At 56.6% G+C, this 14,838-nt stretch overlaps 1 protein-coding gene across 3 annotated transcripts in view; it reads right to left on the bottom strand.

The window, feature by feature from the left end:
• AOC3 (amine oxidase copper containing 3) overlaps positions 1-14,838 on the bottom strand; it is a 32,866-nt gene that overhangs the window by 3,223 nt on the left and 14,805 nt on the right. The window contains exons 2-3 of one of the 3 annotated variants that reach the window (XM_038385293.2): positions 2,892-4,464; positions 100-385 (exon numbers count right to left, since the gene is read on the bottom strand). In XM_038385293.2, the coding sequence (XP_038241221.1) occupies positions 100-385; positions 2,892-4,464 (1,859 nt within the window). Of the gene's footprint in view, positions 1-99; positions 386-634; positions 699-924; positions 1,132-2,891; positions 4,465-14,838 lie in introns of those variants that run through there. The other 2 variants (XM_038385294.2, XM_043503415.1) reach the window with 2 other exon arrangements.

Genomic DNA, 14,838 nt, shown 5'->3' with positions numbered 1-14,838 from the left:
TTTGCAGCCACTGGTCCCAGCATGGCACCAACCCAGGGAGGGATGGCAATTCTCTAAGCACAAGTAGGAATTGCTTAATTTCTAAATGTAAACACCTACCTCCCCCAGCTGATGGACCGCTCCATGGAACTGGCTTCTGGCAAAGGGTCACCAGCAAAGCTGACTATCTGGATCCTGTAGCCACGCTGGTTACCCCACTTATTTTCACGGTTGGTGGCAAAGTGGATGTATCTGGGGATTTTGGAGTGAAGTGGGAACACGGCCTTGTCCTCAGTGTACAGGACTTTCTTGGTGAGCCGTGGCCTCTGTATCTGGTGCTCTGGATTCCAAGGAGCCTGCACAGTATCGAATGTCATGTCATGAGCCACCAGAGAATTCTTTGTTCCTACAAAGCAAAGAGAAAACCTCTGAGAAATTGCACCTTTGTCCTACTGGGCTTCCCCATAGATTGTAAGAATCAGGCCTTGGCTCATTCTAAACTGCAAGCTACAGATGCAGGCCCTGCAGCTCACTCAGGAGTGAAGAAGAACTGTGTGAAAGATCTTGAACAGAACCAATCTATTGCATAGAGGAAACACCACCCACTCCAAAGGAGCAGCTGACAATACTACAGAACAAGGAACTTCCTACTCACTTAGCATGTTGGGACATGAAAAATTCTAGAGTTCTCTCCTGGATTGACTCATCAGAGTGAGGATCCCCAGCCCACCTTGCTGTGCACCCGAACTACTTGCGTCCTCTTGGAAACTCCTCCTTGCTCCACTGCTTTCCATTCTTCAGCCATGTGGGAAATGGGGAAAGGTCATTCCCCCCCATAACTCCTGGAAAAAAGGGTATTCTCCTCTCTCAACACTTAGAGCTAGTATGGGGAACTGAGATTTATTGCACAGGGCTTACAACACAGTGAATGTGTTTCAGAATCACCTGCTATATTTCTATGATGTCTCTTCAGGCAGCTCCACCACTAAACGATGTATCTGCCACCTTCTGTCTGTGACATGAGTATAGAGGTAGTCCTTTAATAGGTGCATCTTTTTTCATAGGTATCACCAGTTGATATTTAGATTGTTCAGCCATCTAACTCCTCAAGGGTAGCAAGGTTTTACAGTTCACCCTCCAATCCTCTAATTGTGCAACCTTCAATTGTGCAACCTTCTATCATCCAGTTTTCTAAGAGGTGTTGGTCCCATGGGACTCATGACATTTCATGGGTGGATTAGGGGCGAGGCCCAGCCATCTTTGTTGAGAGGATTAATGTTTAATTTTAGTTATAAAATACCTTGTGCTTGGCTCAAGAGAGTTTAAAAGTCCAGAAGGGAGACAGAAAATTAACAGCGGAATATAGTCAGGAGCTAGAGCTCTGCCCCTGCAGCTCTCCAGGAGGACACCAAGTGCTTTCAGCCAATACAACACAAGTTAGAAGCATCGTATCACCAGAAGAGACTTGCTGGCTGATAATGTCAAGAGGGAGAAACTGTTCCTAGAAGCTTCCAACAGCTGCTGCCTTTTCACAAGTTAACTCTTCCATGGGTGTGAAAGTATTCGCAGGAGTCACATGACACGGGTATTTGCCGTTGAACCCTTCCTGCCCCAGGTCATGCCATGGCAGTCAGGACGGAACTGAAGCTTCAGCTTCTTGCCAGCTGTCCCATGTGTCTGACACTCTTGTAGCGGCTGTCCCCTGTGTGCTGAGAATGCCTCTGGGACTTGTTTTGCGGATGCTCCGCTACTTAGGCTCACACCTATCGGGAAGCTGAGAATCACCACCTAGTGGTTAACTGGACGCTTTACTGGCATGTGGCTATAAGTATGGTCGGTATTTCGTCATGTGACACTGTTCATGCAGAAAGTCACTAGCAAGAGTAATCTGTTTTCCATGCTATATCCTACTGTAATAGCTGGGTTTAATTCCTGCAAGCATCCCCTTTGGGGCTCAGTAGGTCTGTTACATACAGTGGCCTCTTATCTGTGCAGAATTAATGCATGCCCCCATAGGTGGATTGGAGTGAATCTGTCTGAGCCTCTTATTCCCACAGGCAGTTAAGTTATACTTTTCCATGCTCAATGCTGAATCCTTTCTTCTCTTTTCAGAGTAGCAGCCGTGTTAGTCTGTATTCGCAAAAAGAAAAGGAGTACTTGTGGCACCTTAGAGACTAACAAATTTATTAGAGCATAAGCTTTCGTGAGCTACAGCTATGCTCTAATAAATTTGTTAGTCTCTAAGGTGCCACAAGTACTCCTTTCCTTTCTTCTCTGCATCCAAGATCTATGGATCACAGTCAGCAAAGTTTGTGTCCACAATTCCTAAACCTGCCAAAGTTTTATGTTTTTCCTATGGAAGTTGATCCAGAAGGTTTTCTAATTTAATCTGGCTTCTCCACTTTATCTGCTGCTCTGGTAAGTTTCTGTGCCACTTAGTTACACTGGTCTCCAGCTCACTTTATGGGGAGGGGCCCTTGCCAGCTCCCTGAAGTACAAACTATAGAATGCAGAGCTTATATCCAGTGGCCCCAATTCTTGCTGCATTCCAGCTTCTTTACACCATTTCAGACAGGGCAGATCCCAGAGCAACCCAGGGCTGGTGTAATGGCTACTCCTACACACTCCACTCCTGGCAGAGTGAGCCGGGGTGGGAAAGGAGGTGGCTGCCTGATCCGTTTGAGTTGCAGTTATTCTGGGTTGTGGGAATCTGCCTTAAATGAGGTTCTAATTTACACTGGGGGACGGGTAGGCCCTGGCCAAGCCCAGAACTCAGAAATCCCCTTTGCTCCACCTTGGGCTGCTCTTCCCAGAATGTGGTTCCCCATAGCTACAAAGAGCACCGCAGTGCTGGGTGTCCTTCACAATGCACAGGCGAGAGAGAGAGAGAGCGCACATGCAAAGAGACCTACCTCCAACATCCAAGTCCACTTTATAATTGATGAGATGGTTGTGCATTGTCCCCAGGGTGTGTTCCCCAACCTGACTGCCATGGTCAGTGCCTGTGCCATAGAAAAAGGATGAGCTAATATATCCAGTGGCATGTATTTTCACTTCAATAGCTCCATTCTGGTAGAATATGAAGTCCCAAACGTAGTCATAGTTTATGAGAGTTGAAATGGCTCTAAGAACAAGAGCATATTTAGCCAGACCCCCATAGTACAGGGACTGCAAGTTGGAGTAATGGCGCCTCAGCGGGACTGAAGCATCCTGCTCGAAAATACATAAGGAGTTTTTATTAACTTTAGGGGTCTTTGATTCAACTAGATAGTGTCTATCCACATAGGTGGCTGTGTAGGGACAATCAACACCTCTGACCAGCTCAAAAGCAAACCTGCCGATGCCAAAGCTCCCATCCATGTATCTGGTCACCATCCCTCCAGGACAATTAGAGCCATAGACAGCAAGGGCTTCTTGGAGACTCAGCTCATAGACAATCCTCTCTCCTTTGAACTTGATGTCAAAGAGACGTGGTCCTGTATTCACATCCATCCCAAAGGCAAAACTCCAGGACTGGAAGATGACTTGATTGTTTTGGATGCTGTAGCGGGGCCCACGAGGCTCATATTGCAAAGGGCCTGGTGCCATGGGGACTACGCTGGGCCTCATGGAACCAAATTCCTCATCAGGTCGGACTTTCTTAACTTTTACATCTTTCACGTGGCCTTGTATGAACTTGGTCTCCAGCTGCTCCATGTCTTCATAGTACTGGCCGTTATAGAACACTTTGCTTATCCTCCATTGGGAGATGTCCAGGCTGCTGTGATTAACCAGCACCTCCAGCCCCACTGGGTGCAGATAGTAGCCACTGCCATTCACATTCTGGAACAGAACAAACCAGGTGGCACGATCTCCCGACTGAAACCCCCGAGGAACTGTGGTGAGGGTAGCAAAATTGGTCCCATCATAATCACAGCACTCTCTAAGCAAGCCTGGTGCTTTGGAGAACTCCTGGTAGACAAAGTGGTCAATAGCCTTGTATTCCTTCTCAGTCACTGGTCTGCGATGGTACGGCAGCTTCCCTCCATACTTCCGCACCGTGAGATCCCTGTGAGTTGTCGGCTTTGGCAGGGGACTCACCACGTATTCCGTGACATTCGGGTCTGGTTGGTTTCCAAAATACACCACAGCCAGCGCCTGCCGGGGAGGTCGCCTGCCCCCACGATCCAAGAACCCCAGCACCTCTGCCTTGGTGGGGAGCTGCACATCAATGTAATAAATGCAGTTATCAGAAGGGTTTGCTTGAGAGGCATCTACCAGTGACACCCCAAGGTTTTCCTGGAGATACGTCACCACTTGCACCATTTCTTCTGGCGTCAGATCAGCAAAGACCAGGCTCTGGTCACTGTGCTTTTTCTCCTGGCTACTCAGGGTCTGCGGCTCACAGCTGGTTGGTTTCACTCCTCTAGTCAGCAACACACAAACCAGAGCGAAAATTGTGGCTAGCGCCAGAACCAAGAGGATGAGGACAGTTTTCAGGTTCATGTTGCTGCAGCTGTAGAGCTGGCTCCTGAAGCCTCACAGAATGGGGAGGCCTGCTGCAGTCAGCCTTGCTGCTGGACGCGTTATTCCAGGAGGCACAGGCTGTGTCTGTTTGTGGGGAGGTGCAGGGCTGGAGGAGGGAGATGTGGTGAGAAGACGCTTGAGGTTTGCTGGCAACCATAAAAGGCTTCTTCTCCGTCTCCAGACCATTCACAGGCTCAGTTTCTTAAGCAGCACTTTATACCTCCACACAGCTCGCTTCCTGGCCAGCTCTTCAAGAGGCAGGTTACCGATGCTGCTCCCAGCTCCGGGGTCCTTGGGGCAGGGATGGCTTTAGAGTCCTTTTAGAAAATACAAGCATAGACCCAAAAAAACAGGGAAAGCAAAATGCTCAGGCCAACAAAGCAGAGACATTGAAGAAGAGAGATGGTCTGCTAGGGGCTTCTTGCCAGATGCTGTAACTTGATCCCTCCCTGGCTGCAGTCCACATCTCTGCAGCCCTGTTCCAGACTTTCCCCCTTCGGGCTTCCCTCAGTCTTGCTCCTAACGGTTTTCCTGCAGGGCGATTTACTTGGTTACATCCGAAGAGCTGTTGTTCGGGCTGATCAGGCTGGACTCGTCTCTCGCACCTGCTCTGCTCACTCCTTTATTTAGTGTTTGAAGGCAAATGAGCCTGGCTCTGCCAGGGGTGATTCCCTATATCTAGTCCCTGTTCCAGCCTCCGGCTGCTGTTCCTCTCTCAACACAGCAGGGAGTTCCCCACTGGGTGTGTGGCACCTTACTCTGTGAAAAGCCCTCTGGAATGGAACTCCTCCCTGGCGATACAACCCAGCAGGAATAAGAGTGGCTGAACTGGGCCCATGGGGGCTCGGGACTCTTTCTTTGATTGTCAAGCACTCTGCGCATTGCTGAGGCTATCTACAATAAATAATCATAGTAACAGGGGCTGCTGGGGGGGGAATGGGGCTGCAGGAGGGTTCACGGATTACCTGTTTGCCTTTAGAAATAGTGTTTATATTATGTAGCAGCACCCAAAGGTTCTGGGGCCGGTCGGAGCCCCCTGGTGATGGGCACTGAGCAAACATACATGGAGAGACAGTGCTCACAGATGCTATGAAATAAGCCCAGAGAAAATAAGCAAATCCCACTCCTATTCCCCATATTTTGGGGGTTGGATGTACCAATCACAAATGTGCTGTAGGCGGGTTGCTGATGATGGCCAGACAGGGTCAGAGACCAACAGTGTTTCATCCCCTCAAAAATCTCCTTCCCCATGGCATACCCCTCCCACCCGGTTCTGAGCTGGATTTGGTGCAGAAAGATAGGGCGGCAGCAGGGAAGCCCAGGATGCTCTGACTCGACTCACGGTCACTCAGTTTGCCTCATCAGCAAATTGTCCTTTTCCATCCCTAACCCCCACATTCAGCAAATGCCCCATCTCCCTCAGGCTCTGCTCCCATCCCCACATTTCCTGCCCACCTCTGCTGCCTTCTCTCCTGCTGTTTAGGACATTAGGTGTTTTCCCCTCTTCCCATCCCCCTCCCTTCCTCTTTTAAAGTCATAATTTCCTTCATCAAACGCTTGGAGAGCCTCCAGCTCTCACTGTGTAGTGTGACGGGGCAAGGCCAGATGGCTATGGAAGAGTAGTCTTATTGGGATCCGGGAAGTGGGCGGGCGAAGCCCATCCACTGCTAAAGGATCCCCTCCAGCCTAAAAGGGGGATCCACAGGACCTAGATACCCAAAAAATTCCGGGGGACAACTAATGAAATAACAGGGACAGGAGTGTGGTCAAAGGGTCAAACGAAGGGAACCGGACGGGGACACCGAGCAGAGAACCCCGGACAGCGCCCACTGCTCCTCAAAGGCATCAAGGGAGTCAGAGGACGCCGCCCAGAGGAACTCTGCCCGGATACATGAACGGACCGAGGATCGGAAATAGGCCCTACAGTCACAGGAGACTCCATCAGCCAACCTCTTCACTCTGGTTTTATAGATGGCCGTTTTAGCTAGGGCCAGGAGGTGGTTGACCAGGAGATCCCGTGACTTTGTAGGGCCACAGATAGGGAGTGCATAAATGAGAAGGTGAGGGGAGAAGTGCAACCAAAAACGTAATAAAATATTGGTGAGGAGCCGGAATAGGGGCTGCAGCCTGGCACACTCCAGGTATACATGTGCCAGGGTATCCCTCACGCCGCAAAAGGGGCAGGTGTCTGGGATTGAAGTGAACCGCGCCAAGTACACGCCCGTGCTCACAGCTCCGTGAAGGAGCCGCCAACTGACATCCCCGGCGGGCCTTGGCACTAAGGTGGAATATAGGCTGGCCCACCGGGGCTCCTCACCCTCCAAAGGTGGCAGGAGGTCCTGCCATTTTGTATCGGGGCAGGACACGAGGGTGAGGGCGTGAAGGGTGTGGAGCACGAGCATGTAGAGATGTTTTCTTGGCGCGGTTTGAAAGCAGACTGGCTGCATCTCATGCAGCTGGCTTCTAGTGAAGGGGTCGGTTGGGTCCACGGGGGAGGGGTCCAATTAAAAGGTCTGGCGGGCCTCGGGTAACGGGTGGGCGGGGCGTGCCCTCGTGCAGGACCCGGTCGAGATGATGAACCGAGCAGCGGGCGGCAAAGCGGCCTTCACCTCCTGAAGGATGTGCCGGGGAGTACAAGGTCTGGTAGCCCCATGCGCTGAGCGAGCGTCAGGGGATCCAGCCAGTCTCCCCGGTCATAGTCCAGGAGGTTTCCGACCCTTGTGACCTCTGCCAGGATCAACCTCTGGCGCACCAAGCGGGACTCCGCCACCTGCACACGGAGCTGGGGGTTGTGTAGCAGGGGCTCCGCGAGGAGATCTGCCCCCTTGGTGGCTGCCACGGACCTGGTCGTTGAAAAGAGTTTCCAGGTCCGGAGGAGGTCCTAGTAGAAGACCGGCAGCCCGGAGAGGTCTCGCGGAAGACCTCTTGGATGGAGATAAAGGAGCTGCCGGTCGTATCGGAGCCCTCGGAAGCGGCGCAGGAAGGCGTGCGCCAGTATGCTCCACGCCGGACTACCTGCACCATAAAGGAGCCTCTGCAGGGTCTGGAGGCGGAAGACATGGACCTGAGTAAGTGGACATTTTAGGCCCTGCCCTCCCTCCTCCACAGGTAGATGGAGAACCCCTGCAGGGACCCAGTGCAGTCCTGACCAAAAGAACTCCAGAATCGATGTCCGGAGGTTGGCCAGGAAAGCCGGGGCCGGGACCAGGGTGTTGAGCCGGTACCAGAGCATGGACAGGACTAGTTGATTAAGCACTAGCGCTCTCCCTCGAAGGGAGAGGCACCGGAGTAGTCCTGTCCATTTCCGGAGCCGCTCTATCACCCCGCCCTCTAAATTCTGCCAGTTCTCCGGCGGAGAGGGATGCGTGGCAGAAAGGTAAACGCCCAGATAGAGCAGCGGACCCGTGCTCCACTGGATGGCCTGAAGCGCGGGTGGGAGGGAGCTCGCCTGCCGCCAGTCCCCTACCACCAAACCAGAGCTCTTGACCCAGTTGACCCGCGCGGAGGAGGCTGCCGAATAGATGGCCTGGCAAGCCTCCATCCGCGCCAAGTCGCCCGGGTCCTGGACCACGAGCAGCACGTCATCAGCGTACGCCAACAGGACCAGCTGCAGCTCCGGCTCCCGCAGCACCAACCCTGTCAACCTCCTTCGGAGGAGACAGAGGAAGGGCTCGATCGCCAGAGCATACAGTTGGCCCGAGAGGGGGCACCCCTGCCGTACTCCTCGCCCGAAGCTGACCGGTTCGGTCAGGGTCCAGTTGAGCCTGACCAAACACTCTGCGGAAGCGTACAGCACCCGGAGAAAACTCACAAACCTGGGTCCGAAGCCAAACGCCTGCAGAGTGCTCAGAAGATACCTGTGATCCACCCTGTCGAACGCCTTCTCCTGATCTAAGGACAGGAGGGCGAACGACAGACCATCCCTACACCCAAGTTCCAATAGGTCCCGGACCAGATATAGGTTGTCGAAGATGCTGCGGCCCGGGACGGCATAGGTCTGGTCTGGCTGGACCACGTCCGCCAGCACGTACCCTAGCCGCAGCGAGATGGCTTTTGCCACGACTTTGTAGTCCGTGCTGAGGAGCGAGACGGGACGCCAATTTCGTAAATCGCGGAGGTCCCCCTTCTTCGGCAATAAGGCCAGCACGGCTCGCCTGCACGAAAGAGGGAGGACCCCGCTCTACAAAGACTCGGCCCAGACGCTGACTAGGTCTGGGCCCAGGACGTCCCAGAACACGCGGTAGAACTCCACGGTCAGCCTGTCCATGCCCGGAGATTTATTGGTGGGCATGCGACGGAGGGCTTCCGAAACTCGGCCAGAGTGAGAGGCAGCTCTAGCCGGTCTCGGTCGCCCATGCTGACCGTCGGGAGCTCCTCCTAGAGCTCTCTGCAAGCGTTAGGATCGGTTGGATCCGGGGAGAAAAGGCTTGCGTAGAAGGCTCTCGCCCTCCCGCACATCTCCACCGGATCCGTGAGGGGGGTGCCATCTTCTGCCAGTAGGCAGATGATGTGTTTTTTAGCCCCCCTCTTTTTCTCCAGGGCGTAGAAGAAGCGGGAGCCGCGATCCATCTCCCGAAGGAGACGGATGCGGGATCGAACAAAGGCACCCCGGACCCGATGGTCCTCAAGGGTCCGGAGCTCCTCCCGCTTCTCCCGGCATGCTCCGCAGAGGGGTGGATCCTCGGGGCTGGCGGCCAGACGCCTCTCCAGCTCTAAGACCTCCTGTTCCAACTGCTCTATCGCCGCATCCCTCCGTCGGCTGGCGCCCCGGGTGTAGTCACGGCAGAAGAGCCAGGCGCGCACCTTCCCTAGGTCCCACCACCGCCGCGCCAAGGGATAGGCACGCCGCTGCCCTCGCCAGGCCAGCCAGAACTCCCGGAAGGACGCCACGAAGCTCGCATCCTCCAGCAAGTTGTTGTTAAAATGCCAATAGGCCGGCCCCGGCCTCTCCGCGCAGAGGGAGGCTGTCACGGTGGCTATATGATGGTCAGAAAATGGGGCCGGCCGGACGCTGGAGGAGTGGACTCGTGAAAGATGAAAGCGTGATAAATAAATGCGGTCCAACCGGGAGTGGCGCAACCGATGGGCCTCCACCTGGACAAAGGTGAACGTGGAAGTGTCATCCGGGTGGTGGTCGCACCAGACGTCCACCAGGGAGTGGTGTTCGACTATCTCCTGGAGGACGGTGACGGCGGCCGGGCTCTGCTCGGTCCCCGAGCGGTCCCGTTCCTCAAGGGTGATGTTAAAGTCCCCTCCCAGGACCAGGCACTCCTGAGGATCCAAGGTGCCGAGGAAGGCGGACGCCTGCTGATAGAATTGCAGCCGCTCCGGGCTCGCTGCTGGGGCATAGATGTTGACTACCAGCCCCTCCATGCGGACCCGGAGGTGCAGCAGGCGACCCAGCACAACCTCGGCGACCCCCAGCACCTCAGGCCGTAGGTCGGGGGAGAACAGGGTTGCCACTCCAGCCGTACGAACTGTGAGGTGGCTAAAGTAGACCCTGTCCCCCCAATCCAGCTGCCAGCTGTCCTCGGCGGTCAAATCCGTATGGGTCTCCTGCAGGAAAACCACAGAGTACCTTCCCTCCCGAAGGAAGGAGAGCACCTGGGACCTGCGGAGACCCATCCTACAGCCACGGGTGTTCAATGTTGCGATGGTAAAGGGTGCCATGCGGAGGGCTGGGGGGGATCCTCGCCGGCAGGGATGCTGGTGGCTCCCGGCGGGCCGTGCAGCAGTCCGTGACCCACCCCGTAGGTGAGTAAGGAGTCACGGAAGTGGCGGACCCGCTGGTAGGCCGCGGCGCCCTGCCTCCCGGTCCTTTTCCCCTCCCCCATGAGGGCCCTTGCGGCCCGGAGGATTTGATGAAAGTCCCCCCATCGCTGGAGGGCAAGCTGGACTTTGTTGCGGGAGCCACGGATGTCTTCTAGGAACTCCCGCAACTCCTCTCGCAGCGCATGGGGGGCTGGGGTTATGGTCTGGTTGCTCCCCGACGGGGCCCTTGGTACAGCCCCATGGCCCAGCGAGACGGGCAGACAGGGTGCGGACCCCCGACGGGGCTCTTGGTGGGTTGACCTGAATGCTGGGGCGATGGGGGCAGCGGAGGGAGGATAGCAGCCCTGGTGGGTCGGGACGGGCAAACACAAAGGCCATTCCCTGGGAGTCATCTGTTGGCAAGGGGAAGGAGACAGTACCAGGGGCGGCAATAACATCTCGGGAGGTGGGCGGGAGAAGGGCAGGGGCAGGGGTAGAGGTGAGAGTCTGGGTCGGGAGAGGGCTCTCACTGATGCCGGGCGCAAGCTCTCTGGTGGATTTGGCAGCCACGGCATCAGGAGGTGGACTTTCTTCTGTAGGGTCCTCTCTCGGAAAGGAGGTCGAATGCTCCTCACCAGCGAGGGATGCCCCTGGTGGCTCAGGTTCCAGCCGCGTGGCACTGGCCGTCGCCTCAACTGGCTCGGTGGCTCTCAGCAGGGTGCCTTCTGCAGCCGGGTTGATGGAGGAGTCCAGGGGCTCCTCGGAGGTGGGAGCAGAAGCAACGGTTAGGGGGAGGGAACATGGGGAAAGGGAGGCTGGAGTGAAGTCGCCCAGATCGAGGCCCGCTGGCATAGGATTGTCCTCCCCCTGGGTGACCGGGGTCAGACCCAGGGCCTCGATCTCCTCATATATAGAGGGGAAATTGTTTTCCACTACCCCGGGATTCTCCCTGCCGGCACCTGACGCGACGGTTACTTCGGGGCACACTGGGGTTTCAGATGGTGCCTCGGGGGTCTTGGAGGGGAGGGACTCCCGTGGAGGGGAGATGCCGCCTTCCAGTGCTGCCACGTCTTCCCCAGCCGGCTCTGGTGGGTGGAACACACCCGTGGGTAGAACGGAAGGCTCGGCATCGGTGCCCCCCTTCCTGGTCTTCCGGGGGGCCTCCGCGTCTGATGGGAGGAGCGGAGCTCGAGCCTTCCGCTTGCCCCGCTTCCCCTGGACTAGGGCCCAGCCCTCCATGGCATCATCCGGGGGCTGGCTAGCAGGGGTTGTGTCAGGGGGCAAAGGCGATGGCTCAGGGACTCGAGGGGGTAACGGTGGGGCAGCACAAGGGAGGGAAGATTCCCCTTGGGGTGGGCCCTCTCCCATGCCCGGCGGTGTCCCTGCCGCACCCTTCTCCACAGGTCTCGCCAGATTGCAAGCAGCGGGGGCGGGGTTCTCCCGCTCGTTTGGGCATAGTGGGGGAGGTGCCCCTTGGGCCTGAGCGGGAGCAATGGTGGACTGGGAAGGAGGAGGGGCGGTTTCAGGCGCCGGGCAGCCAGGGGTGTCGGCGATGACGGGGCCGGTGCCCTGCCGGGGCTCAGGGGTCCCGGATGCCCCTCCTTGCCGGGCCAAGGGGCAGTCCCTCCGGACATGCCCCATCGCCCGGCAGAGATAGCACCGGGCCTCCTGGTCATGGTGGGAAAGGGGCCCCGGCCGCTATAGATGGTAGCGGAGGCGGTGGGCAGGAGATGACGCAGAGATGACATAGCGGCAGGCGGGGGGGCTGCTGCCACCTGGGCGTATGCCCTGGGGGCCGGGGGAGGGACACCCGCAGAGCTGGTGGAGGGAATAGCGGGGAGGGGCACCCCAGCCGGCAGTGGGGCCAGGGCATTGGGGGCAGCCCCTGCCATGGAGGGCCTGGTCTTCTTAGCGGGGCCCTTCCCCTTCTTCTTCCCCTGGCCTTTCCCGCCAGCTGGGGGGGCTCCCCCCGAATCTGAGGGGGTGAGAGACGTGGCAGCAGTGGAGGTCATCCCAGTGCCCGTCGCTGCTGGTGCCCCAGCGGGGGCGATGGCAGATGGTTCGGCAGCGGAGGTAGAAGCTTGTGGGGGTGATGGAGGGGCAGGCGGGGGAGGGGCAGCTTGGGCTGCTGGAGGGGCTCCACCCATCTCATCCCCCGCCATCATGAGCAGGGAGGGAAGGGGAGACACCAGAAGGAGGATGGGAGAGAGAAAGCAGGTCGACCACTCCTCCCCGCTAGGCTGCAGTTGGAGTAGTAGCAGCACCCAAGAGTGGGGGGGGTCCAGCAACCAGATAGCAGAGAACGGGGGGTGTCTGGCCCAGCCAGGGGAGCAGCTGGAGCAGCAGGGAGAGCTTAGGGCCTAGTAGCAGCAGGAGTAGCAGCTTCCCACCTCCCTCCAAGCTAGAAGGCTATGGGAGAGTCATGGGAGGGAGAGAGAGAGAGATTCGCTCCAGGCTAAACAAATCCCTGGTACCAGGATAAGTGAAATGGCAGCTGCTCCAGGTCAATTAAGACACCTGGGGCCAATTAAGAACTTTCCAGAAGGCAGGGAGAAGGCTAGGTTGATTGGGACACCTGAAGCCAATCAGGGGCTGGCTGAAACTAGTTAAAAGCCTCCCAGTTAGTCAGGTGGGGGTGCATGTCAGGAGCTGTGGGAAGAAGATGCGCAGTTGGAGAGACTGAGTAGTACACACTATATCAGGCACAAAGAAGGAGGCCCTGAGCTCAGGGTGAAGTGGAGCCTGAGGAAGTGGCAGCTGCTGTGGGGAAGTAACCCAGGGAATGGTACATGTCCTGTTTCTAAAAGGTCAGCTACCATAGCTGATACTATTAGGGTCCCTGGGCTGGAGCCCGGAGTAGAGGGTGGGCCCGGACTCCCCCCCAATCTTTGCCCCCTGATTAATCACTGAGACTGGGAGACAACAGAGACTGTGCAAGGAAAGATAACTTCTCCTCACCTCCCGCGCTGGCTTATGATGAAAATGGCTCAGTAGACTGTGACCCTTGTCTGTAGAGAAAGAAGGGTTACGTGGAGGGTCACAGTGAGCCTCTGAGGCTAGCGAAATCCACCAGGAAATGCGGGACCCATGGAGACAAGGACAGAACTTTGTCACAGTAGCTAGAGGTGACCAGGCTTTGCTTTTGTAATGGCTGGACAGGGCTGGCTCCAGGATTCATGGTGTCTCTGAAACATGCATGTTGTCAAAATCAAAGCGTTCCCTGCATGCTCCACCCCATGAGCAGAGCTGACCCGGGTGACTCTCTCTGGCCTCATCCTGAGGGCTGCTGCCCCCTCATACCAGGAACAGGTGAGGATCTGTACTCTGCATAGGGGTGGGGGCTACACCCCTGATTGGTTAAGACCCCATGTCCTGTCCTGTCCCACCAGTTTGGCAAAAATTGCAAGCTCAGCTCAGGCACTTTGGAATTAAGTGGGCGTTGGGTGGGGAGGGGAGGGGGGTTAGAGCAACCGTTCCTGTGATGGAGGAGACGGCCGAGCTGCCCACTCTGCCCCTTTCCTTCCCAGGAGCCTCGTTTCCAACCCCAGAATCATTTTCAAATTCACTCCTTCCATGCTTCCTCATCCTAGGGGTCTCTCACAGTGGAGCAGGGCGGTGTCCCAGCAGATAAAATACCCATCTTCTCTCGTGGCCAGGTCAGTGGCGCACTGGGCTCTTTTGGCAATATGTTCCTAATTCTGGCCTAGAGACCATCCCTCTGTGCAGGGGCATGGCCTTGTGACTTGATCCAAACCTGCCTGCAGAGCCCCGTCCCCTCGGCAGGCAGCGGGAACAGGCCCTGGCTGGGGATGCTTGTTGCAGGGCAGGTATCAGAGGGGGGCCCCAGGGCACACAGGGATGGGCTTGGACAGGCTGAAACTGGGAGAAGCCCCCTACATGTGAGATGGATAAGACAGTGTCATCGCCTGTCTGTGGGGAGCAGGGCTGCCCGGCACCTGGCGCCCACATGGTGCTCACACCAGGTGTGCCTGCCATGTCTCAGCTGCGCTCCCATGATGGGCACTGGCCCTGCAGTGTCTCCTCCTGTGGCAACTGCCAAGCAAGCAGCCTCTGCTTCCCGTCTCACTGCCCCAGGCCCCAGCCCACGGTGGCAGAGACTCAAGGTGAGGGGGGGGTCCCCAACACCAGCCCCACAATTACTGTCGCTAGCTTCACCATCAGCCCAGCACTCCCACTCCTGCACCCCCCCAGCCCAGCACCCCATCTATCCACCACCAGCCCAGCTACCCCCAAGCTACCTCTGCACCAGCCCGCTCACCAACCCCAGCCCTGCACCCCCCGAGCCCTGCACCCGGATGGGCATTATGGGAACGAATAGGGCTTGGTGTCAGTCTTGTGGGACAGCCATAGCTAAGAGCAGTGGGAAGTGCAGCCCTACCTACTGTCTAACCTCCCAGGCCCCAGAGGAAGCTTGAGTTCAGATTCTCTCGTAGTACCTTCCAAGGTCACATTGCCTCCCCCCAAATGACCAGGTCTCCCGGAGCAAAAGCTGACCAAGGCCTTTATGCCGCTTCCTTTGCAGGATCAAATTCATCTGGGTCTGGAGCCTCAGCAGCCCCATCATTCCCCAGCTGTTCTGAA

This window comes from Dermochelys coriacea, chromosome 27 (assembly GCF_009764565.3).
Source record: "Dermochelys coriacea isolate rDerCor1 chromosome 27, rDerCor1.pri.v4, whole genome shotgun sequence".
Classification (NCBI taxonomy): domain Eukaryota; kingdom Metazoa; phylum Chordata; order Testudines; family Dermochelyidae; genus Dermochelys; species Dermochelys coriacea.
Note: the sequence above shows the minus strand (reverse complement) of the source record. Positions and strands in the feature narration are given on the sequence as shown.